General features: G+C 38.3%; 1 protein-coding gene across 4 annotated transcripts in view; it reads right to left on the reverse strand.

The window, feature by feature from the left end:
• Window positions 1-1,330: 1,330 nt before the first annotated feature.
• Window positions 1,331-27,229, reverse strand: part of FXR1 (FMR1 autosomal homolog 1) — a 40,520-nt gene continuing 14,621 nt past the window's right edge. Inside the window, exons 4-17 of one of the 4 annotated variants that reach the window (XM_068954792.1) lie at window positions 25,841-25,912; window positions 23,338-23,486; window positions 22,602-22,695; window positions 21,410-21,526; window positions 21,142-21,312; window positions 14,354-14,432; window positions 11,689-11,798; window positions 10,513-10,599; window positions 9,402-9,609; window positions 7,612-7,779; window positions 6,720-6,920; window positions 5,872-5,952; window positions 3,211-3,302; window positions 1,331-2,354 (exon numbers count right to left, since the gene is read on the reverse strand). In XM_068954792.1, coding sequence (XP_068810893.1) covers window positions 2,181-2,354; window positions 3,211-3,302; window positions 5,872-5,952; window positions 6,720-6,920; window positions 7,612-7,779; window positions 9,402-9,609; window positions 10,513-10,599; window positions 11,689-11,798; window positions 14,354-14,432; window positions 21,142-21,312; window positions 21,410-21,526; window positions 22,602-22,695; window positions 23,338-23,486; window positions 25,841-25,912 — 1,803 coding nt within the window. In that variant the 3' untranslated portion in view covers window positions 1,331-2,180. Of the gene's footprint in view, window positions 2,355-3,210; window positions 3,303-5,871; window positions 5,953-6,719; window positions 6,921-7,611; window positions 7,816-9,401; window positions 9,610-10,512; window positions 10,600-11,688; window positions 11,799-14,353; window positions 14,433-21,141; window positions 21,313-21,409; window positions 21,527-22,601; window positions 22,696-23,337; window positions 23,487-25,840; window positions 25,913-27,229 lie in introns of all 4 variants that reach the window. The other 3 variants (XM_068954791.1, XM_068954793.1, XM_068954794.1) reach the window with 3 other exon arrangements.

Below are 27,229 nucleotides of genomic sequence, written 5' to 3' on the forward strand. Positions count from 1 at the left end.
CTTTTATCAGGCTTCAGGGAACCAAACACACAGGAAAAACAGCTGCTAGTGTATCTGAATTAGGGCCAAAAAACTCTTATCATTCTCAAAACCTTGTATTTCTGCAACTGAGGTAAAAATTGCTGTACAACATAGGTAATAGTAAACACCAACTGTACTTTTATACACATTGCACTTCAGAACTTCTCTTTTTCCATATTTAATAAGCCTGCGTATTTCAACTAGAATGGTGTAACTAATCTTGCATCCTCTGTGTGAACCTTGCCTTTGAGGTAGCTATATTATAGTATTAACTGTTGACTAGTTATAACTTTTTCAGTGAAAAGTATTTAAAAAAAAAAAACTAGGGGTGTTCCATGTATTAGGAGAAGATCAAATCACTAACACAGTACAGAGCAGAAAGTGTTTAGAAACTATAGAGAAGAGAGGGTGGATACCTTAGGTTCTTTACTGCAGAACTTGAAGTAGAAAGTAAATGGGAGGGAATAGACTACTGCTATGCAACAGGTTCTGAAGATGGATCTTTCAACACCTATGCGAAATTTGCAAGCTACTCAAGTTCTTTCTAATACTGATCATTTTCACACCTAACTTCCCCCCTCCCCCCACCATGTTCAAGTTTTTTCCCCACTCTTGGGGTGCCTCTTCTCATTCAAGAGGCTTATGCTCACTTAAATGGTATAGCTCTAAACTGTGAGGGTTTTTTTCCTCCATGAGGAAATGCTGTCCATGAGTCCCACTACATAAGTCATACTGAAAACTGCACATATCCTTAAATGAAATACATGCTCAAGCCTAGGTGGCACTGTTCTTCTCTAGCTGTCTCTCATAGAGCAGATGAAGTAGTGTGTGGTACATGTTTACTTTGGATCATCACTCACTTCTGACCACATCAGGCAAGACTTGTTTTTTTTTTTCTTTCCAGTTTGCATAACTTCAGGTCTACCTGTGGTTTTTGCTGGCTTCTTACCACCTCTCTCTTGCTTCCTAGATTTCTTTATTTCTTCCACATTGTCCTTGCCCTTGTACCTGAAAAGATGTCTGTTAGTATGTCATGCTTCTAGCTGCTCAATTAAAAAACTGTCTCTGTTGATTCCTACGTATGTTAGTCAAGTTACCCAGTTCTCCCAGATAAAAATTATGTTTTTAGAGGTATTAACTGATGTTTTACAGCATCACCATAAAGAATGCAAGGTGAATATATTAGAAAAAAAACCCTAAGAAAAAATTAAAGGTTCAAGCTGCCTGGCAAACAAGTTTCAATAGCGTCAGCAGCTTGAAAGCCTTAAGTAAATAGTAATTTAATTTTCTAAGAGAAACAGTCAACAGATGGAAGATCAAAGTTTATTTTCTTTTACTACCAGCATACAAAAAAAAAACATATTGCACATCAAACAACCAAAACAAAAATAAAAATACTCTACTAAGGACTAACATATGTAGTTTGTACAGGATAAACTTTCTGGAAATTGATCTTTCAGTAGTTCAGGTTATGTCTTAATGGACATGACTAATTCAGCTTAGTGTTAACTAAAGCTATGTTTGATTTTTAAATACTGTACAGTTTAATAAATAAACCAAACAAAGCCTCAATGTAGAACAGTCACTGCCAATGTCACCCAGTATCCCTGCAGATTATGAGAATTTAACAAATGTATTCCAGTGGTCTGCAGATTTTTCCTCTACATACAGCATTTAAAAAACATGTATTAAAACAGACCAGTTTCCAGACTAAACTAATGGAGAAATTACATTTCAGTGCAAAATATTTTAGACTGCATTTCTTTCTAGTATTCCTCAGGTGAAGAAGTGGTTGCATATTATTAAAAATGTAACAAAAGCAGCTAATGCTTTCATAAAGAGTATTATGTTAGGGATCCCCCTCACATCTTTGCCATATTTTGAAAACAAAATAACATTTCCTATAGCCAGCAATTTTGTTTATTTAAATGTTACATATACTATCTCAAGGCACATCTGATGATATATTTATAACACAGTAGGTGTCAAAGTATGTTTAACATATGATTTCTTCAGGATCCCTCCCCTTTTCTGTATTCCAAAATGGAGGAACTGAAAGTGCGGTGTCAAGACTGGCGATCCGTATTCTATCTTTGGCAAGCTTATACAAGCACTATTTTAAATGTAATGTAAAAGAACTGTAAACTAGGAACTTCAGTTTATGAAACACCATTCAGCACTGCTTCTTCCTGATTATTTCCCTCCTCTTGTACTGTAACTTTCTTTTCATCAGGACTGTGCGGTAGTTTATTAGAAGGCTCATCCCCAGAGGTTGTAGCAGGACCATTCACTGCTTTTTCAGAAGGGCTGTTTTCATCGATCACATCTTTTGCCTTACGAAAGGAAAAAGAACAACATTAAATTCCAGCAAAAAAGATACAGGATGTAATCCAAACTTCACAGCGGCTCCCCCAGTGTCTTTGCAGTGGGAGACCCTGTTGTCTACCTCTGCTCCTATCCCATCATTTATCTTATAATTTACAGGATACTTCAGTATCAAGACACTTTAGCAAAAAGCAAACAAAGGTAACTCTGAGACAGGGTACCCTTGAGAATGTTTTACTTCACAATTCCTTTTTATGCCAATGAAGAAGTTAAAAGATGAGTTTTATATTTGAAAACTGTTACCCTTAAAAGGAACAAGTGGCATTACTTGTCATTAAAATTGGCAGAATTCTTGCCAAAGTTATTTCTGAGCCTAGCAAAATATGAGAAAATATGATTCTTAAAGACTCTAATCTTACCCCATTAAAACTCTGTTTACAGTATAAAACTCTAGTGACTTGCACAAACTATTTTGCAAAGATTGTAATATTAAACTGCTCCCTAGTTTTCTCTATTTATAAAATGCTTTGAGGATTAACTCTCAGGACTCAGCTAGTGAGACTGGTGTTAGTTTTCACATTTTATACTGTCATGCTACATCAGTCAACGCGTTACTCTAGCATAAAGACCTCCAATTTTAGCATTACACTGGGTTACTAAAAATCCGCATTGAGACTCTGCAAGTTAATGCTCAATTCTGTTTTCTCTTAGCCATTTTTGCTTTTAATGATTTATTTTTGAACAGCACCATTTGTACTCAAACGCAGGCAATCTAAGCCAAGCATTTCTTCGCTGTTTTGCACCGCTGCAGAGGAAGAGAGAAACAAAAGAAACACACGTTAAGAAAACCGCTCTTTTTCTTACCACTTCTTTCTTGGTTTTGGCTAGTGTCTCCTTTGGAGGGTTTCTTTGTCTACTTTGAGATTCGGCTCGTGATATATAATCAGCTACTGTTACTGTTCAAGGAAAAACGTACAGAGGACACCAATGTCAGAAGTCTAATTTAGTGTTAAGCATCATACGGCTTTTCTGCGTAAGTTAACGCTATAACTGGGAAACATCTTACAAAAGGCCTTCTTCGCAGTTACAATTTCAATAACGAGGATTGTTTTGTTTCCGTTAACAGATTTTCACCAAAATCAGTGGTTAACAGGTAATAATCTGAAGGTAGTATCTTAAATAAAATGAAATAATTCTGGTCTGATTGTATATCTTAATGGAAAAGGGGGGGCTTTCCATGCTGGGTTCGGAGGGCGCTTAAAGACATCAGACTGCAACGCTCTCTAAACTCTAGATTGTGCTCATTACTGGAATTTTGCTATCCTGAATAGTGAAGAATTTCATACTAATACAGTGAAGGTAGGTTAAAATACAAAAAGTCAGGGGAAAGGAGGTTCAAAGTATGGCATCACTTACGATAAAGTAGCATTCAAATCTTTGTTACTTCAAGATGCAATCAGCGAGAGAACTCACCCTCCTGTTATTCAAAAGGCAATCCACATAGTCAACTCTGGCTTATGGGTGGGTGGGTGGATTAAATGCGATGCGTGAACAGACACTCAAACTGGCTCTGTATGAGCTTGCATTCAAAAGCAGGAGAGCCATGTTTACGCTGCTACTGCTACACTTACTGGACTCTGGCCACGGGTTTTCTGATCTCTTTTCTTCTTATCACCTCAGCGAATGTTCTTGTAGCCTGAGTTTGTCTCATCCCACCCTCTCATAACCACACCAGTTAAGAGTCAACTCTATTTTCAGAATACAGAGTACTACAAGTTTAAATACACATTTGTATTTTTGATGAGCTGAAGCATATTAGACACGGCAAGCATTATCTGTTGAAGAGTACAGTCAATTATATTTAGTATATCATGCATTCAGGTGAACTATTTTTCTGGATTTAGCAATGATTGTGTAAGAGACTTGTACTAGCATGTAGAGCAGAACACATGATTTTTGTTACGCTACTTAGACTCTTTACAATTGAATCCCTGCATAATTGTTGAGACCGAGCAAGTTTCTGCACTCAGAGGAATTTCTCTAAAACAGTGCTCTGTACTCAACTCCTCTAACATAAAGACAAAATGTTTTACGCACACAGTAAAACAACACATCTTAACATTCATACTGGCATGGCGGTACCTAAAAAATGTATAGCAACAGAAGTCAACACAACTAAACCTTACAACACGCTTCAGTAATTTAAACACTTGCTTATGTAAGAAGCTTTTCACGAAGTCAAAATAACTGAATTTTAACAGCTTTTAGGGAACAACAGTCGGTTCCTCTTCCGTTCTAACTGTGCTCACTTTCCACTTAATAAAAATCTACGAACAGATTATATTAGTAGAGCATTTTTCACGAAGACGGTATAGCCTTAACTACCAATGCTCTTACTGTTCAATTTTAAAATATTTGAGAACAAGGAAATTGGCAGAGAAAATGAGAACTCCGCTTTTGGAGTTTTTGTTTGGTTCTTCAGAAAACGCTTTTTATTTTAAGAGAAATATCATAGCTTTTGTAGAGATGACTAGCGTGTCTCCACGTTTCTAGCTAAAATTAGTTTGCCAAAAGTAAAAGATGAAGTTTTTACTCCCCCCCCCCTTATAAACTCCCATCAGTTTGTTGCAAAACTACAGAATGCTCAAAAGTAACGAGCCATTTGCCCTTTTCCTAGTTGTAATTGTTGTAAAGCAACAACTTCCCCCCCCCCCCACCAAGTCAAATGCTATGCTATATGAGAACCACAAATGAAAGGAAAACAAGTATGGGTCAAGTTTTGAGCCTGTCGGCCTAGAAGACCTTCTGTTACTATCATATGACATGTATTTACAAGCATTTTCTAAAACGGGCATTATATCGAAAATTAGCTAGTTCACCTTTAACACTTCAAGTATTAGTGCACACAAAGGAAATGCAGCAAGCCACAACAACAACACAACAAACAAAAAAAAGGAAAACATGCAATTTCATTTAAATTGCTCCTCCTTCCCACCCTCAATTTGTGGATGTTCACAAAAGCCAGAGACTGATAGCAGCAGTTTGATACAGGCACAGGACTGGCAGATACCGTGTAAGTTCCCTCACACTGCTCTGCCAGGGCACCTACATCGTGCCACTCCAACTCTTTGCTTCTCAGCCAGTGCTGAAAAGGTCATTGTCGCATTCAACGCAAGTGCACAGATGCAAGTGAGTGCAAAACATGACACTTCACATAGGTCTTGATCCTGGACCACTGAAGTCAATAGAACTTTGGCTACTGACTTTAATGAGAACTGGATCAGAAGCATGAATCATACTCCCAAGCAAGAAGTTAGACATTAAAAATTAGTTTCATTAGATTATAAACTTTTATAAGTTCTCCTAGTACAAGAAACATCTTTTATCTTTATCTAGTAGTCTTATTAGTTATTGAGCAACCTTTTTACATTATGCAGCTATATATATATATTACATGTAAAACAGCAGACAAAACATTCTTTCATGCTTTTGACCTGATATTACCCACAGCTTCACTCGAATTACCTGGCTGTCTATCTTCTGCCTGACCCCTGAAGCGACGCCTGCGGCTACGATTGCGTCGCTGGGGTTTTTTGTCACTATCATCTGCAATTGCAAAGTTTACCATGAACTATTTTTCTGATGATTTAAAAAAAAAAAAAAAAAAAAAAAAGCTTCAGCAGTTTCAGGATGGGGCATTTAAAATTGCTTCTGTTAAAAAAGACAGGCTAAAAAGTAAAATAAACTAGTAAGCTAAATAAGACAGGCTGAAAGTAAAATATAATTTTATACTGAAAGCATACACAATAATCTAAAAACTAGATTTTTACTTTTTTGCTCCTGGCTCATTAAAACAATTAAGTATATGCTTAATGACCTCAGATTTCCTCGATTAAAATCAATAACCACATGTCAAATGCTAGCCCCATAACCCTCGAAAGAACAGCTTCTACGCTATTAAGCGACTGACTGCGCTCTTGTCCCAGTGCATATCAATAGGATTTACTGAGGGAAAGTACTTGAGCAAAAGCTGGACAGAGAAAAACTAACGGCTACTTAAGACGCTTTCCTGAACTGTGACCGAGGCTAGCAAGGACAAAACAGCACGCTGATCCAACAGTACTGTGTTTCTGAAAACAGCAGTACTAACTGGAAACAAAAAGTAAGTCTTTGAGCTATCCTTCAGATAGTTTTTACAAGAGGCATGTAAGAACAGTAGCACAGCTCAGTAAACAAGAGAACTTATGGCAGAGCCGTGGAGGTAGGAGTCTTCCTTTAATCAACAGATTGCCAACTTTACCTTCAGAGAAACATGATTCTGCACTAACAAAAATGAGTGAGTTTTGCTAAACTTACATGAATGGCATACATACCTAAGCCATTCTCATTAACAGAGGCTGTATCAGACTCTGTCATTCCATCCATTAGAACAGCATCTTCGTCAGTCCTTCGTCTGCGTGACCTCCTACGACGGTTACTACTGTGGTGAGATTCACTAGCATCAGTATCCACAGTCTGGTCTGATTCTGTGTTATCAAGTAAGCTGTAAGGATTGCTGTCTGGATCTTTAAGCACTAAATGAAAAAGGGAAAGTTTTCATCTAAGATACTGCAGTTACGTACATTTAATTTCCATGCTGACTTAACTCGACGTTTCAAAATATAATAGCGTTTTACAAAAAGGTATAACATACAAAACTTGAGTATGTACGGCTTCATACTGCCTTTTATCTGACTCTCTATAATCCAGTACTATCTATTCTGAGACACTGGTGTGGCAATGGTATTACTCCATCATTAGGATTTCCAAAGAAAATAGTTAAAGGACTCTTACTTCAAACTAGTTAATTTGTAAATACATACCTTTTCATTTTGTTAGCAGGACTACATTTAAGTGCTGTGAATTGGCACAGTCCAATTCTGATAAAGCATTAACTTCCATACTACCACTTCTTTGTTATTTTGTATCTAAACTCAAGCTTAAAGGGAAAGGTGACCATAAGTGAAAGGCCTCTAGTAACCTTCAGTAATGTCATTATCTGTGTGTAGTAGAGGAAGGAAAAGGAGAAGATAATCGCGAGTAAAGGACGAATGACTAGAAATCTAATTACACAGCATATGACAAGCAGCTTGTCACCTAACTCTGCTGAAATACCAATATACTAGGATTATAAAGTAAAAAGGGAGTATTTTAAAGTAGCGAGAGGTTACACAGGAAGTTGCCAGGAACAAAATCTAAACTCAAAATACATTTGAAACACACTACCAGAGCTGATGGATGACTTGCCACCACGAGGTCCGCCACGCCCCCGACCTCCAGACACACTGCGACCTCGTCCTCCAGGACGTCTCCTATTGTCACGTTGATGTCGGGTCTCTCTGTCATCTTCTCCTGCCAAGGACCAGTCACTAAGTTCATCTTTTCTCTCAGATTCTGTTTCAGAGGGATTAGAGAGCTCAGAGTTTGTACCTTGTACAAGAAAGAAAAAAGAAAACTGGAGATGAGTCTGAAGTTTGGATCATATTTTGGTTTTACATTCTCACAGAAGTTTCCTCAACCAGCATGACGGGCTGTACCGCATATATACATTTTTATATGTACATGCAAAACATAGTTTAGTATCTTAGAAACTTAGGTTCCTTACGCTCTATGTTTGTTTATAGTAACACGAGAAATAAAGGCTCAAAGATAAAAAAAAATGTAATTTATGTACACAGATAAACAAAAGATTAAGTAATATTTTCTCTCTGTATATACACTGGAGACATTTGATGCAGTTTCCAGGCAACTTCTGTGAAATTCCCAAGGACAACTTTGCCACCTTAGAGCTAACAGATGTTGCTAAGCAACCTCTTCTATCTATTGTAACACTGCTTGAACAATTTAACTGTATACGTTAAATAATATACACAATACCCCATCCTTCCTGAGCAAACAACCCCGAACAGCTTTTTACTACTTCAAGAAACTCCAACACCTGCCATTTATTTAAGCATTCAGGAACCCTCCCAACTAAGTATTCTGGAATAAAGGCATTTACACATGTATGGCTCTGACATACTATTCTCTCCATTTGGAACAAAAAAAAAAAAAGAGTTTCCCAAATGAAAGTATGCACACTGCGTGTATATAAACAAACTGAAGAACATCCACTACAGTTTAGTCAAACAATGCATCAGGAAAAACTAAAACGCAAAGTAAAACACATGGGAATTATCCTCAGAATTCACCTTACAACCATGCCACGATCCTTTAAGCTACAATCAGTGCCAGACTAAGCAACTCAAAAGCAGCACCCATCAGATTCTGCAACAAAAGTGAGCACTATACACACAGGAGTAATTTATTCTATTCAACAAATAGGGTCTCGTTTTCTATTTTTTCTATTTACTAGAACATCTACTTGTCTTATTTGGCGACGCATTTCTACATTTGAGTGCACACTGTCTTGACTTGGGGCACTGCTGCTGCGTGAAAATGTTGGCATGCGCACCTCTAAGCAGCAGCTGCTTGTTAATTTAAGAGTTCAGACTTCCTCACTAACTCTTAAACAAACAGAGTTAGTTCCTGACCAAAACACAAAAAGAATTCCAAAAAACAACTCCGTATTGCCTCTGTTTTAAATGATCTTGCTGTAATTTTTAAAAATATCTTTGTAAGGAGACTCAGACCACAGATGATCTTTTTTTCCTCCTCCTCAACTGAAACAGACAAATGCCAATTCAGATTGGTTTTTTTTTTTTTCCCCCGCTTATGTCTCCTGAAGAGCACCTGTAGCTCTTACACAGACACTCTCAACTTCGTATGATACAACTATTGCTGAAGGATATCTTACTAGAGTTTAGTTGCTTTCATTTTTTTCAATTTAAGATTTACGTTAACAAGAATGTAAACCTAATCAAATTTTTTGAATTACGTGAAAATAGAATCGGCATTTTAAGTTTTCAACCCTACCTTCACTCAACTATGTTGAGCATTAAGAAGTCTAAAAACAGTTATTAAGTTCTCAATATACTCTTGAATCCCTAACTGTTCTACAGTTCAAGAAAACTCACCGTAACCAGATGTGTAACTGGGGCCTCTGCGACCTCTCCCTCTTCCGCTGTATGATCTGGAACCTTGTACTGAGGAGAGGGTACTCTCATCAGTTGTATAGCCCTTTTCTTTTTCAGGAACTCTAGCGGACGAGGGTCTGAAACCCATACCAATCTGACGCAACTGTTCATCTATCTGGAGCCTCTCCAGTCTTAGTTGTTCTACCTCCTACATAAAAAGGAATAAAAAAATTGTGCTGATGATAAAGAAATGCTATTCCCCCCCCCCCCCCCAAACAACGTAGCATCATCCATCCAGTCATCATAAAAAACAACAATCCTTTAGGAGAGTGAACAGCACCGTGAGGTTGACTGAAAACAGCAGAACTGAATTATGAGTTCTGCAGTACTAACAGGTTGGAAGAAGTCTCTAAAACTTTTCTCTTAAATCATCATGCTGAAAGACTGCTTTTAAGATTACTATTACCTTTCTTAACCACATTTTGCCTCACATTTTCAAGCTAAGAAAAGCAAACTGACAAAGTAGTACTGCTCAAACAAATTAATTACTTCTGTCAAACTAACACTGCGACTCCATACAAAGCCAACTGATTTTAACGGATAACGGTTTTAATAAAATGCCAGTTTTTACTCAAACATACACAACAGATTATCCCATGTCTCGTGACCAATTCCTAAACTGTCCTACTTGGTAGCTGTCCAAGTGCATCAAAGTTGTATGGGGTGGGTGGGTGGGTGCGTACAGTCAGTCAGTGCGCTACTATTAAACACTCCATCCTACACCAACAAAACATTAACCTCACAACAACATAACGCTAAGGTGAACAAAAAAACTGCATAACGCTTCTAAAATGTCGCATAAAACAGTGCTCTTCATAGTCTGATTATTTCAACACTAACAGTACTAAGTAACCATATTCATGTAATTAAAGGCCTATGTAACATCTGTGTGCAAGGGAGGGTTCCGGGTACCAAACTTTAGTGCCTGATTTACAAACGAACAGCCTAACAACTGCAAATTCCACTGCAGTTGTTACTCAAGAATCCAATTACTTCAACGAAAGTTTCCTCTACAGCTTCTTTTCCCCAAAATACAGAATAAAACACTTACCTTTAGATAGGCAATGTGGTATTCTAAAAGAACTTGGACGTTTCCAATGCTTTCTTTAGTACCAACAAATACAAACGGTACCATTCCCTATAGAAACAAAACGCTAAATCTTATTTTCAGAAAGAGCACTTTCATCAAAACAACATAAATGTTCTATTCAAATTAAACAAAAGAGCGTACCAATCAAAGATGCTGACTAAATCTTGGTCTGCATCAAAGATGCCCTAGAAACAGCTCATAAATTAGGGGGAAGGCAGGGCATATATTACATGTTAAGGACCTAGCACTGTTTAGAAGCCCCAGTAACCCATTCTGGCAGTCAAAGATAACTCGATGCATACCGTCTACATCTCATACACAATATAATCACTGCATGGGTTTCTATCACAGCAGGTGCATAGAGACATTGAAAGATTCTGCAGAAAATATATGTCTAGTGGTCAATTAAACCAGCTTTACAAGAAGATGATTTTCGTCTTTCCGTATACTTAACATACGGAAATATTAAAAACAGGAATAAAAGTAGTAAAAGTAGTAAATATCAATCCCATATTAGTTATGCAGTTACAGTAGTACATGTAGGAGAAAATTTTTGCTACTAAATGCAAGATTTCTTTTAAAAACAAATCTTGCTTGAACTACATTTCATAAGAAATTTACTGGAAGATACCAGTCTGAAAATACCTTAAAAATCTGATGTCTCTCTATATCCATAGCAAAGTTAAAGCTGGCTTTGTTAAACAATCTGCAAGCATGACTCCATCCCACTTTGGCAAATCACACCTCAAATACTTAAAAAAACAAAACAAAACAAAAAAAAAACCTCAGGTGGTTTTCTGTCCTTCCTAAAGGTTTTTAGGCAGGGGTCCCAACGAGTAGCAACTCAGTGCTTTTTGTAACATGGACAACACCATCATTATAAGTTAGCCATGAAAAAAAAAAACACAACAAACAGTGCACAGACCAAGATGACTCTATATGAACTGCATAACGATGCAGAGATGAAACACTGATCCCATTCCAATGTCTTAGGTTAACATTTTTAATCTCATTTCAGTCACGCTGCAGAACTACACATATTTTGCTACGTTTTCTTTTTGTGAAAGAAATGGAACATTACTAGTTTCAGAAAAAAAATCAAAATATAGCTATAGGAAGAAAGGAGAAAGTACTTACATCTTCTCGGGGCAGTTTATTTTCATTATCTCCTTCAATTCTCACCCTCACGACTCCAGACTTGTCTACGATCTCCTGAATCACTTTTCCGTTTTTTCCAATAACTTTTCCTTCAGAGGGCAAGAATGGTTAATTTTGAACCAATGTGCAAAGTAATATAATGGGTCTCTTGATATTCTCAGTTATCTATAATTGCAACAGCAACCTGACCCCCTACTGCGCGAGAAGAAAGTCAGGCCGAAACTTCCGAAATGATACTCCAACTATATACGTGCATGCATATACATGGCAAGTATTGATCGAGATCAGCACTACACTCAAGTTTGAAATAGAGCTAGACTAAGATTAAAAGGACATAGAAGGTCTGCAGATGCCTATTTGAAATTTATTTCAGCTCAGAATTAAAATTATTAAATCGGGTTAAAATTCAATCCTTCTGAAATTTTGAACTGCAAACACAATATACATTTGTTGAAGGCCTCTTAAAAAGTAAAGTCAGAAACACTACTTAACTGGTTTCTGAGATTTAATTTGGCCTGTACAAACATAAGCACTACGCATATTGTCCATACTATCTTTCAAACATCTATTTTCAATTCATATGTGCTCTTCACATGCTGAAGAGCCAAAAGGTTCTTCAGAACCCATATATTTAAATCTCAAAGTGAGTGATTCATCTGTATCGTTCTTAAGAAGCTTTAGTTTTCCCTAATTCTAAAGTTACTTGGAAACGTATTCATCCCAGCTACATATATCTAGCACTTAAAACATAAATTTTGAGTAAAAGAACATAGAACGCTCTAAAAACAACAGGATAACAGCCTAAAGTTTGACAAGATTCCATAAAGAACATTCTTTACAGTAGACGTTAAGATGATACCAAGCGCAAAAAGCATCAAGAACTCTGTTTTCTACCCTCAGCAGTTCAAATAGCTTAGGAACATGCTTACAGCTCTAAGTCTACAATCTTATTTTGTACAGTGGTCCTGTCACAGCTAATAAAACAAAACACATGGCCTATATGGCGAGCTATTTTTCCATAGGCCGATATTTGGGAAAAGGTCAGGACCTTTGAGAAGCGTTGCCTTCTCTAGCCTTGAGAAGCTTCAGTAGCTCAAACTGGTGATTCAGTAGATGGCACTCTTCTCTCTCGGTACAGAAGAAACGCTGTGGCTCCTGTGGGGAGCATTCACGACTCAAATTGAAGCTACCCCCACACTTTTAAGTAAGTTTAACTTGGCTGGCCTCCAAAAACACAGCTAAACACACTTCTGTTTACACTGATGACCAAAGGAGATTTAGCCAAAGTTAACTGCTTTCATTGTAAATTTAAACTATGTAATTGTTTCATAGAGGCAAACAGCTACTCTAGGCCATTTTTCAGTTAGGTATGTTTCTATGGCTAGTGCCGGGATCTCTATACAGGCATATTCAGATTAATCAGAATGCCATACAACAACCCTCTCCCCAAAGCCTTGTTGTAAAACAGATTATAATTAGTTGCCATATGAAAGCAGAGTTCCTTGGTTCAACTATGTTCGCTGAATGAGATGACAGGAAAAAAAAAAATTGTTTGCGTATACACTTACAATTACTCCGCTGAGAATTTTAAGTAGCCCTATAGATTAAAAGATGTTTAAAATTTGGTCGAGGAGAGAATCATGAGGTTGCATCAGATAAGTAAGTTTTACAGGTCCTATTAAAAAAAGCAAAACGCTACACCTTAACTCAGTCACCTTCAAAGTCTAAGTTTTAGGGGACCGCAAATGAATTATTTAAATTATGTAGTCTGTAACAAGCACTCTCTAAGCCCAAAACCATAGGAAGTGAAAGCCACGTTTTTAACTTTCGCTTTGGATAATTCAAACTGCTGTTGAAGGCTCAACACCTGCACTCTTAACACTCCCTTCACCCCTGCACTGCCTGCGGGCAGGTAATGTGGAGACCGAAGCTGCCAGACTGAGCACAACAAGCAGGCTAGAAAGTAGTAAGGAAAGGACCTTATGAGGACTGAATTGGGGAAAAGATGCCTTTTTTTCCTGAAGGGGAAGCGCAGATAAACCCTCTCTCTAAGCAGCTTATGAAACAGAGCCTATCCTAGTATGCATTTGCGAGTTTTGGGAAACCAGACCTTCATAAAACTGAACCAGAAGAACGTCCATTTCTAGCTCGAAGATGAGACTATTACAGTACTGCTCATTTATGTAACAGCTTGATATCCCCTGAACAACACATCTAACCAGCCTGAACCCAGGAGGGGGCAACGACATGAGAATTCTTTTCTGTCATTCTTGCTATTCAAATGTAGTAGTTTCATACTGAATTTTAGAAGTTAGTTTTAGCGTCTCTGAAGAGGTCACTTAGCAAATGAATTTTTGCTCTACTAGAACCTGAAATTCTAATCTTACCATTAAAATAAGATTGTACAAATCTCAAAGTGTTATAATTGAACTATTTTATGGGATAAAAAGTGATAGTAAGTTATCAACAATAACGTATGCACAGTAACTTTAAACAACCCCTGATGCATATAGTTTTAAAAGATTAATCACTTTCTGCTTAACAGGAGAAATCAAATATTGCGCTGGCATCTATCTAAATCTTCTACACGTAGCCATGCTGAGTTTCTTTCCCCAAGTTTTCAAGTTTGAGCAGTATTACATACCAACAAGATTTCTGGGAACCTGAATAAAATCCTCCACAAATTCCAAGTAACTTCTAGCCTTTTTTACTGCATCAGCAGTCTGGAAATGAATACAAAAAAAAAAAAAAAGAAAAGAAAAGAAAAAAAGGAGTTTATTTGTGAATTCATATGTTAAAAATAAAACTCTGTTCCCACAGCTACAAATCTTCCAAATAGCAGCTTTTTTTTTTTTTTTGAAAAGGAGGAATAGAGGCAAGATTAATCTAGTTTAGAACTAAATAAACAGAGAGAAATAACTGAGTAAATGCTCAGAAACAAAATGCAGTGGCAAAGCAAAGCGTGAACAATGACTAAAACAACTTTTTCAGGCTATTTTAAGACATTTGAAAATATCCTCTGCGACTTATCGCAAGAAAACCCGGACTTAAAAATACCCTGCAAATCTATCTTGAAGCAGCTTCTGATAGACATGAATCGGGGAAAAAATTACAGCCTTTTCTCCAAAATCAAGACACAATTTCCAAATCTAGAGTCTATTTATTAAACAACATAAATGTAAGTAGTATTACAAAGATGCTTTACTGAAAACAAACAAACTGGTAAGAAGTCCTATCAGCAGTCATAGAAACTTCAGTGTACCAGAATACTAAGTTAAAGAAAACTCTGGATCGTGTTACTTTAATTTCATCTCACTTTGTACTGAATGAGTAGCCACATGTTTAAGATCAGATGGGCAAACCATACACCTATAGTTTCACCCTGCATTTTCCTCCAGTCAAATTGGCTTTAGAAGCATCTAGTTCTTCTCAGTACATGCCGATTCGCATGCTGATGCATGCTATTGTTCAAATTATTCTTTTCAGCAACGTGAATTCGATTTTACAATTTTTAATGTTGTTTCAGTACACTACCACGTTTTTCAGGGTTCCACAAGCAGAGAAATGAGAAACGAGAGAACAAATTTTAGATCCACTTGTCTCTTGACAGTATCTCAAGATTGCGTCACGTGATAAAGATAAGGCATTTCCAAGGTTGAAGGGCAATTTCTCCACAGAATTTTAAAGGCTAACTATAAGCAATGACTGGCTTTACAACCTTTCCTGTGAGAAAAATCACTGCCTTTTCACAACAGTCTACAAAAAACAGCTGTTACAAGTTGTTCTCTCCTCTGCTGAAGTTTCTCTTCTCCTACTCAGTTTTCAAGGAAATAGAAACAAAAAGACAAAAATCAGTCACAAGACATTTGTCACGGTACAGAGATCAATTTCGCATTGAAGTCATTACATCAAATACTGTTGCAAATATACATTATTCCTCAGTGAGGAAATAAACACACACCGCCAAGCTGACAAAACTATTCATCTCTGTTTCTGAGCGTACACATTTACAAGACTTGTTCACCACTGAACCCACTTTACGTCTTCAGAAAAGGGATTCGTTGTCCAAAGGCTACGGGGAGGCTAAATTCAGAGCGCTGTACTCTGCAGGAGGAGATCTGAGGCAGTCATACAAACTGAGGATGCAGTCACAGAGCAATAACTCTGCAAGAGGGTATATCAGTGCACGTACGTAGTTCACCAAGCTTGCTCGGCACTCGCTACATATAGGAAGTTTTCTCTTTCCCTCCAATATATACCTTCTGCTTAACAGTAAACTAAGTCCAAGTAATGACCACCTTCAGATAAACTTAAGACAGGCTGGGGCTCCCTCCTGCAACCGCACGCAAATTGCATTAGTGTAGCCTGAGCTATGCGGCCATAGCTACAGAAGGACCAATCCAATACAGGATTAACCTTGGGCTGCCGTATGTCACTTCTTCTCCCTATTGCCAGCATAAGATATATATCCAGGGAAAAATAAAAATGCTGCACAAGACTAGGACCTGGCAATCTTCAAACCTGGTAACAGAGACTACCATTTGAATCTGTCATGAAAAGATAATGCTATTACAGACGCAAAGGTCCCATGGTGCAACAGAGTACCAAACAGTTACTAAACTTTTGAACACAGAATTACACCAGCGTGCCTGTAGATAAGATCTTTCTCCTTCAACTGCACTGGATCCCTCCAGTGAAGAGGGACTGGTGGGATCTCAATCCCACCCTGTTGAGAAGACGACAATGTGACCTTTACAGGATTTTAAACCAAGACAGGTTATATCCAAGGTAAGATTGAGACCCCTTTCACCTCCGCTACCCCTGCACGTCCTCCCTGCTCTCCAGTCTATATGCGCAGTAACTCATTTCTTCAAGATTTTATTGGAAGGAGGAAGGATCAATGCCAGCTGAGGGGATGACATGGGACAAAAGGCCTACCTCTTTTTTTCTTCCTTTCTAGCGGAGCCAACAGACTGTGCAAGTAGCACCACTCCTGTTCTGAGGGAAGCAGAGACAGAATGCCGTGTGACCCCAGCTGGGTCACAGAGTGTAGCATAAAGCAGGGCACATGACCACTATTGCAGACGTTGCAGTAGCATCAGCAGTACAATTCAGTATTGCTTCATCTGACGTACAACGTTAACAGAAACTAGCAATGAGTTATATACCATTTCCTCAGTAATCTGACTGGTAGCAACAACGAGGATAAGTATCCCCATGTTATTTCCGTTTGCTAGAGGGGAAAAAAAGTAAGAGGCCACAGCAAGAACAAGATCAGGGACTTCAAAGTAACTTCTTTGTTGGGGAGGGTGAAGAGGGGAAAGGGCAAACAAAACCACCCACACCTTTATGGAATTGCACCAAGCGCTCCTCAGCCACAATTCATCATCATTGCCCATCATCATTAGTATATTCTGATACTAACATTTATACTCTTTCTACAGCTAAACAGAATGATCCTATTTATATATATACGCTGAAGTACATCTATTCAGTAGGAGAGTATAGTAGACAGAGGGCAAATATCTCATTACAAACAACAGTGCAACACATGGTTACTGCAACTGCAGTGTACTGCACTAAGGAATCTATCTTCATCATGTATTATCTCCATTTTGTAACAGATATGACAACCATGACATCTTTTCTTCCAGAATATTGGTTTCTGGCCACAATTCACTTTCAGCATATATTCCAGGACAGGGCCATGTTATTGGCTGGTGGGGAGAACTCCTACAAATGCTCTTTTATAGCCTTAGTGACAGAAAATTCTGTTCATTGAGATTTTACGGATACTGAAACAAGAAACAAATAGCCTCAAATTAGAAACAGCAAAACTGTAAAATTATTAAAGGAACAAGTATCAGCATCTAGTCAGTAATAACAGATCTTTTGGAGTACAGTTTCCTTTTTACACTAATGCCTCAGCCCTTTCATCTGTCATCTTTTAGGCAAAAAAAAAAAAAAAAACAAACACCACACACCCCCAAAACCCAACCAAACAAAAACCCCCAAACATCTCCAGCTCCTGGCACTTTCGGTCAAACTAGGAAAGTCCTAAAAGAACAAAAAAAATGTACACGTCTCTACTTCTGGCAGAGGTCAAAATGCTAGTAAGGTCAAACATGGGCAATCTGGATTCCAAAACGATGAAATAAGCAATAAAACACGGGAAAAAAAAAAAAGAATAAGAAGTGGCTCTAGGAAGCAGAGGCTATGCCGCACACAAAAAAGTAACACCTAAAATGATGTCAAAAGAGCTCAAGACAATAGGAATTCTCACCTTCAACCAACTCTAAAAACAGGACAGAATGATACAGTTCACAATGTCCTGCTTCATGGGTATGTTTATTACTTGGTCTTTCATAAGGAAAAAAAGATGAAAAAGTGACTGCTTTCGCACAAGCGGTCCGGTAATGGGAAGCATAAAACAAACAACTGCCAGTAACTGGTGTTGTCGAATGCACCCACATACGCATATCTAAGCTTTGCCACAAGCACTCAAAACTTCTGTGCAAGTACAACACGTACTCATTCTCATCCCAAGAAAACACAGTTTATAAAGGTGGTTTGTGCAAAGTATTCTCAAGCTCCTCGCAACCAGTAATTCAGAAAAGGAAAAGAAAAATGACTGTAAATAGGAAGTCAGCGTGCACGTGGGTAAAATGTCTGTAAGAATTCCAGTTACTAGGAACTATCTTTCTACCTGTGAAAGACAGTCTATATGTCCATTCATGCTTTAGTAACTCCAAGTAGTACCCCGCACAATCAAGATATCTCCAGGTTACTTGGGGCGTCTTTAACACAAACAATAAATTCAGGGTTTTTTCTAAACCGAAAATTCTACTACTAATCCTACTGACTTTGCAGCAGTGCAGCTCTCCATGAGAATCTGAAATAAGTAGTGCCTGGCTGCAGATTTTAGGGAAAGCATTCCTTAACATAGCCACCACCGTAATCTAATGGAACATACTCTGGTGGACTGCACTCCTATCACAAGCGGTGGATCCATCTCGAGAGTCTCGTAACAGTTTCTAAGAAAAGGTTTTGAAAGTCTCAGCATACTCATGGTAGCACCTCAGACCTCCTTGAATGGAAATGACCACCTCTGGGTATCGTTTGAAAGGCCTAATCCCATGAAGATGACAGAGCCCTTTTAAGTCATGACAGGGACCAACGCTTTTTTCATTACGATGCAAGGTTTAAAACAATCTCCCAGTTTAAATGGAACTTAGTTCATGGAAATGCCTGGAATGGTCCTAAAGAACTTCCCCTTCTCCAAAGGAAAAAAAAAACAGTGGGGAACAATCTCCTGAAAAAGACAGCATCTTGCTATCCTTCTATCCAAAGGAATGGTTATTGTAACAGGTAAGCATCCTATAGAACTGTGTAATACGGAAGAAGCTCAAGCGTTACTAACTGCACAAGAATTCAATGCATTTTGCCAGACAAGCAGGTCTAGGAGGAACTTCACTGTAGTTGTTGATGAGGCTCGCCCTCCCTAGGGAGGGCCAGGATTTCAAGAGTATGGGGAGCTGCTCAGCGTCCCAGCTCCGAAATTCAGGGTCCAGGGGTCTCCCACAATAAGCATCACAAGCAAGCAGCTCCATAATAAGCACCCAAAGGGCAAGGTTTGGAATCAAAATCGTCTTGGCCAGGCCGGGGGGGGGGGGGGGGGAAGGAATCAGTGTCCCATACCAATTAACTTCCTCCTAATCTTACAGCCTTCCAGTATTCTTCAAAATTTGTCTCCTTGCCTCGAGCAACATGGAACATTTTTGCTTGTATTCAAAATATAACCACAGAAGATCCTCAGACCCTGACTACAACGTCAAGGACGCTGGATCACTGCCCCCCCACGTCTCTGGGCCTGAAATTATCTGCCAGTGCTTTCAGCCATTAGGGTCTGGTTGCTCGCCAACTTCAGCTGAAAAGTGACAAAGGAGCAGGCAAACAGACCTTGATGTCCAGCTTTTTCAGAAGCAGCTATCACTGCTAGGAAGCACAAAGCTGGATGTGTGCAAAGGAGTTTTTGTTTAAGGGCCATCTGGCATTTATAATCACTCCTGTGGACGTAAGAAGCTAGCAATACAAGAGGCTACCACAACCCTTCCACAAGTTTTAGCATCACCTCATTCATAGTTAAAGGGCTCAAAATTGGAATCGGCTGGATATCCCATTTGCACTTAAACTTGTCAGATTCTTCTCTAGGAATTCCGGGACATGACTTAACTTGTAGTACTAAGTCAAGAACGATCCACAGTCCTTCGCCCTGACAGCCTAGAAGTGCTGAAGGTTCCCGAAACAGGGACATAAAACCTCACAGATACAGTGAGTACAGAAGTGCATCAGTGAACCAAGAGTAACTCATTTTGAGTGTACTGAAGGGCCGTGACAACGGTTAAACTGAATCCTCTTACTATTTCTCCCTACCTGCAGGGAAAGGAACGTTATTCTACCACCAAGAGCGTGCCAAGACTCGTCTACTGGGACTCTGCAGCGTTTGCAATGGGAACAGTGGAGCATACTCCTTGTGGCAACAGAATAAGAATTTCAGCTTCCAGATGACCTGAGGCAAAACCGGTTCCTACCTCCTAACTGAAGAGCTCTGGAAAAAAACATATCTGGAACTCAAGTTTGCCCTCCTCTCAGCCCTATCAACTTCATCTGATACTTGGATCACAGCCAAGATGCAGTCCTCCACTTTGGTGCTAAAAAGTCATAACCCTGACACGGATGGAGAATAATTCAAAACCAAGGAATCTTGAAACAGTAGATGACCAAGGATTTCTAGACAGGTTAACACCAGAGATCCGGGTGTCAGGGGCACCTACAGAGTTGGTACCATGAGACAAAATCCCTCAAGGAACCCTCTGACACAGCCCCAGTGAAAGTGGCATCTTGCATCACTACTCTTCTAGTCCCTGGAGAGATTATACTTTTGGTCCAAAGACAAGGCCACATTTTAAGGCTCTTGCAAGTCTTTTAAAGCACATCAGATAAAGGTAAGCACTGTCGTAAGACTCACACAAATGCAAGCCAACTAGCCGTAAGTCAGCATTATTTTGCCCAATCCAGCATTAATTTTCCAAAATAAAAGGGTGGGAAGGACATACATGCCTTAACTTATTTGGCTAGTTCAGAGGACCACCAAACATCACACAACAAAAAAGCAAGTGACCTAGAAATAAAAGAGAGATCAAAGGACGGCAAAGAGAAACTCTGAAGAAAAAAAACTAATCAAGCTAAGACAACAGCAAATGAACGTTCCCTCAGGAGGGCTGAAACGCAGAAGTAACCTTGAATTTGTGCATCAACAGACGGACTGCTTACATCAGAACACATCTTATGGACATGTGGATTCCCCCCTCTCCAGGAAAAACAGATACGGAGTGAAATGCTTATTAGGGTCATACAAAATTTACGCCTTACCTCTCCATAGATTCTGAAAGTGCCAGTATCTTCCTCAAGTTCAATTGCGGTAACGCCTGGAACCTTTCTAGCTTGTTGTATGTTACTGCCATGTGTTCCTATAGCGAGTCCCATTAAATCTTCTCTGACTATAAATTCCTCATGAAATGCTGCAGCAAGCTGTTTCGTGCACTGAAGGGAAAACAAAATAAGGCTCATCCACTTGTATTCCATGTAAAGTTCAGTGATGTGCTCACTCTCAAGCAACAAATTCCAAGTTAGGGCTTACTTCTAAGTGTTTTGTAGCTTCTTCATTTCTTGACATGAGCATAAGTTTGGTACGAATGCTGCGCAAATGCATGTCGCTCAATATATTCACTCTCTTCACTGTTGCTTCGCTGGCAGACTACGCAAGACAAAAAGGACAAAAAGTTTCATTGTTAAGATCATCTACACTGAAAGGATAAAATCAGGAACCTACTCCTGTTTACAATTTAGTTTAGACGATGATCTCAACTTCAGGAACTCACACGGACATTATTCTTCCTCAAAATACGGCGTGAAAGATTCAGCACTACCTTGCAAAGTAGCAACTCTCTATTCTCATTCACAGCATATTTTACTCATATTTTACTTCTGCTACCAGATCTACACATGAACTCTTTCCCTGTGATGCTCCCAGGACAAACAAATGTCATTTTACCATATGCATGCATGCCACTCATCGCATCAGTGGGAGAGCTAAGGAAACAAGCAGGGAAAATCCAAGTCTGGAGAGTCAAATGCAAGCGGATAATTTAACATCAAGTTAACAGAACTGAGAAGAGAAACTGGGAAAAGTCTATGTAATTAGACAAAACAGCCACGGAACAATCTAAGTGAACAATTACCTAATTGGCTATGCATTCCTTTCCTTGGTAAAGTCACGTACCTTTGAAAAGGCCAACCAAGCTGTTTTTGCAGAAAGCTACCTCAGTCCCTCCAACACCCAGCTAGTTCACTCCTCCTGATTCATGCTCTCAGCTCCCTGGTCATCCACACTATCCACCTGTTAGTTCACATCTAGGTTTCAACCTAAGTGAATTGATGTAGACCTCCTCGATGGGGAAACCCAGCTGCAGGTTGAAGGGCACAAGGTAATACAGTACAGGTGCAATCTACTGCTTAAGAGAACTCCAGCTTTGAGCAATCTGCATAAATCAGTTCTGGAACTGCACTCAGTTATGAAAGATAAATATAATCATAAAAACAGAGAGACTAGAAGTTGCTCCTAAATTTAGGCTGTACACATGTTTACAGTCCCTTCAAAAGGCCTACCCCCAAAGATGCATTTCAGACATCAACTTACACTAAACTTCTCGTAATTTACGTAGCTTGGCAAGTTAAATGATTTTCTATGGAAATGTAAAGATGGCTGTATACATCCCATAAACAGTAAACCGAAAACTCATGCAAAATTTACATAGTACTAGATTACTTACCAGTATTATTAGTTGAGCAGTTTCAGCATGATAAAAAATTCGACATGCTCCTACAGCTTTCTTGAAATCTTTATGTGCATTTTCATTAGCACACCTAAGGAGATAAGAGATTAAGTGTTATTTCAGCAAGCTGCATCAATACAGAACACGAAGCATCATGATCAGAACCGCGAACATTTCAACAGTTTATGGCAAAGAGTGTTCAGAAAGGGCACAATTCCTCATCTCCTGACACGGTCATAACTTATTTCTTTGTCGTCTGTGTGTCAGCACAGTCACACAGACCCGCTGTGAGTGCACCAGCTGCACATGGCTACAGTAAGACTTGAAGCTCCCATGTATGCATCCACTTTTTGTGTGTCAACCCAATGGTCAGCAGAGATCCCAGTCAGCAGTTTCTAAGCCAGCTATAGCTGTGATAGACATCCTTAAGATTCTTAATAGTGCTGTAAATTGGTTTCTAAAATAAACTTTTTTTAAAAATACATTTCCATAAATGCCTCATCTTACATATATAGGTTGAACATGTATTTGCAAAATATAAGGATATCAAGGCTGTCAGGAAAAACGGACAAGAAACTACTGCTTCAGCATTTCAAAGTACTGCTGTTCATGGTATTTACAATTTTAAGATATTTGAAATAATATTCTTGAGAACACATGGTGTAGGATACATGATATAAACGTAGGTAATGAAATCAGGAATAGCTATGTTGAAGTGCGCAGAGTTACTCACGCATCTCTCAGATCTTCAGGAACATCCACCGTGCACTTAAAAAAGGTGTTCTTTTTGACAGCTTTATTTTGATTCACAGGTCGGAGTCGTTCATAAGTGACAATTTCATTGTAAGTGGCATCACAAGCAGCATATTCAATGACATAAAACTATGGAAGAAATTATTATTTTTTTTTAAGTCAAATGAGTAACTTCAATTAAGAACGACAGACACCGCAACGTTACGGCCACCACGAAAGTACAAAACATGAACATACAGACCAAGGCAAAAATCTAAGCTGACATAATGCTACTATTCTATGTGAATGAATAGTTCAGTGCCTGGGCATAGTTCAGTACCTATCCGAACACTCAGTGAAGTCAGGGCACTGTATCAGCACAACTTCAATCCCCCCAAAAGCACGTTCAATTGATTTTTCCCTTGCCCATCCCTCTCCAGTACCTGCTTTAGCATCTCAACTGAGGTTCCAGAATTGAAAACACTGACCAGAGCTCTTGATTTTCTAAAGGAACACTGGATAGAGAAGTAAATATAACTCATTCTTCCCAGAAATAGCTGCTCTGCAACAGTAATAAAAAAAATGGGAAAGCAACTGCAGGCAAACTGCTGCCAGGTGAACAGGAAGTACACATCTAATCTTTCTGTTAGACACTATCCCAATGTAAGGAGGAAAGAGGACCGGGAAGATACATGAGCTACCAAATAAACTCCTCCTACTCTTCCTTCCAACACATACGTAAGTATCCAGAAGCCCATGCGCACAGTATCCTTACGGTTTGGCTAGGGATACAACTTCCTTACATAGCTGCCTTCCAGCCCCCCTTCTACCTGTGCACAATTCAGGAGTGCAGCAGTACTTTTTCCTATTCCTCCCCCAAAACAGGTATCTCTTTTTGTCAACAAAGACAATATTTACTCGAGTATCAGGAAGGGGTAAGTCACTGAAGCGGTGACATATTTTTTCCACGTACTATTTCCCAATTATAAGTTTTAAATTTGGTTTATACATCTCCCTAATCCTACAAGGCTGCTCCGAAGCATAACGCAAGACAAGTTAAGTAGTCATAATGGAAAAAATAAGTGATGAACAGATACAATTAAAGAGAACTACCACCACATGCTTTTTAAAAGTAACACCTACACTTAAGAACAACACTGGTTAACAGAACAATAAAAGCTAATTATCATCAGAAACATGATTTGTGAATTTCCCATTTGTCAGAAAAAAAGAAATTTAATATGAAACCATGTTAAAGATCGACAAATTGAAATTGAACATTTTTTTCCCAAGCATTTCATAATATAACAAATTGGATAATGATCTATAAAGGTACCAGCCATCAGAGGATGAAAACTCTCTGTCAAAAATACTGGAGAACAAAGAACTGCATAAATTCTAATTGAAATACAGGACTTAAAACATTTCTTTCACTACCTTTTAACAGCAGTAAAGACAGATTATACAAAGTAAGTATATCATTTTGAACAATTTAAAAATCAGAGTTTCTCACCAAATATTATAGCAAAGTAACTGGTAGTAAAATTCTAAACAACTGCAGCACATAAGAGAAGCAGATCAGCATCAACTGAAGAATTCAATCATTTAAATCAGTATGCGTAAGCATGTCCTTTTCTTGAAATTCTGCTTTCTCACAAGGACCGAAACACAGAATCCTCTTTTGGTAACTGTTTACTTTAAATTAAATTATATTTAGAGCACCACCTTGCTGTTAAGGAGCTCAGTGGCAGTTACTTTTTATTGACAGCTGTTAAAAACAATATCAGAAATTAGACAAAATAATTTCATTCTCAACCTTGCTTCCTTAGGCTTTTAGGAATCTAACACTGTATAAGAACATAGTACCCTTCCTACTGGAAGCTACATTCTCTTGCTGCCACTTCACAAAATAAAGTCTTAGAGGTGATATGAGGCACACAGCCACAGGTGCGTACATTTAAGTGACTGAATCTGTAAGTTATTTTGCATATGCAATTGCAACAGCCAACAGTAAAACACAAACTCGACACAGATAAAACCCAACCAAAGCAGTCTCCTTCCACTCTACTCAATGGAAATTTAAAAAAAAAAAAAAGAATGAAAGTAATTTTAAAAAGTTATCCACATATATAGCATGCTTAATTATCAGAAATAAATAGGAAATTTTAAACAGTGGCTTTAACCACAGGTAAAGCGTGCTGCTTTACTAAATTATTAGTACTAAGTTCAATTCACAAAGTAGGTTTGTTAGAAGTCATGCTACTATGCATGCATGCATGCAGTCCTCCAAACACTTAAACTGCTAATAATGGAGGCGACCTGCTCAATTATAAAAACACAACCCTTAGTTGTGTAATGTAGCAAAGGTCATTCCAAAATTTCAACTTATAATTCAGTTGTGTCGTGTTTTTTACTTTTCTCAAAATTCTTCCGTCACGAGAAACTTCCATGCTTACTGTATTTCACATAACTGCATAAAAACAGCAAGTTTTAAAATAATTTACCTCTCCTTTCATCATTCGAACTTTTGCCAGCCACCAGCCACAAGGTTCTTGGTCATTTGCTCTAGAATAAACCTGAAAGGAAAAGCAGTAAAATACATTTAAAATACACATACACATAATTCAGCTGCCCGGATGGAGAGTAAGGGAAGAACGCCCCAATTTCTTTTCAAATTTTCAAAAAATGGAATCGCACACTACAAGGCCAAACTGTTTTTGTGTAAAATAATGGCTATCCACTGTCTGATGTGCTTCTTGCATAAATTTTCATTATTTTTCACAACAAGGATTATGAAATTTCCGTTGCCTACTTTATCGGCCATACATAAGCAGCGTTCAGAGTGACATGACTTGGGCCAGATATTTATTCAGTGGCAATTTCTCAGTCAATTTAAACACTGTCTTAAAACCCTAAGTTCATATACAGAACGAAGCTTATAACTGAAGTTTCCATTTTGTCTTTGGCTTACTCAATGTATCTAGGACTACTGAAATAAACCAAGTTGTCATATGACTGACTGCATCTTCCCTATTTAACAAAACCCACAAAGTTAATGCAATGTCAGATATGGAATAAGTTATTTGCAAAATTTTCAGTTTTTCCTTAGCTTCTTTAAGTTTCTATCTCTCCTTTTATATTCCTGTAGAAAGGCAGGCCAAAGTTATTTGCATATAAACTATATCAGAAATTTTGCATTAGCTAGGAGGTGGAAAATAACCCCTCAAACTTAACCTCTGCCAGAGCCAACAAACAGCATGTATGGCATGTCGTTTCTTAGACTGCTGTCTTAAAATTATAATCGTCTCTTAAAGAAACTTATCGTGCATTTTAAGGCCAAGTCAAATGCGTGAAGTTAAACTTTGGGAATTACTAAAGATACTATAATAAACCGGGGACAGAACAGGTATCTTTTAATTTCCCAGTTTAATGCATGTTTTCTAACTAACTCCGCTTCTCTGTAACACACTAACTCGCACAATTTTTTAACGGATATTTTCCTATCAGATACTTAATCAGGGTTAAAAATCAAGTTATTACAAGAGCTTTTCTAAATATTAACATCAAAACAATTCTGACAGTTATCTGCCAGACCAAAACCGGAAATTTCCATTTTTTTTTAATTCTGAGAAGTTCTCAGCATTTTTAAATTTTAAGTTGCAAAAAAATTCCATGAATAGCTTCCTGTGAAAAAAAATTGACACTTGACAAAAAGTTCTGTTGAAAGCAAAAGCTGCTGCCTTTCAAAATAATAGCAGAAAACGCATACTTTTTTAGTTACTGACAACAGCTTTCAATGTCAATTCTCAGTCTGAGCCATTGGCCTAATAAACCTAGTCAGATACATTTGCCGTTTTAAATCTTCACTTTGTTAAGGTACCTAACACTCATCA

The sequence above is a fragment of the Struthio camelus genome, chromosome 9 (assembly GCF_040807025.1).
Source record: "Struthio camelus isolate bStrCam1 chromosome 9, bStrCam1.hap1, whole genome shotgun sequence".
NCBI lineage: Eukaryota > Metazoa > Chordata > Aves > Struthioniformes > Struthionidae > Struthio > Struthio camelus.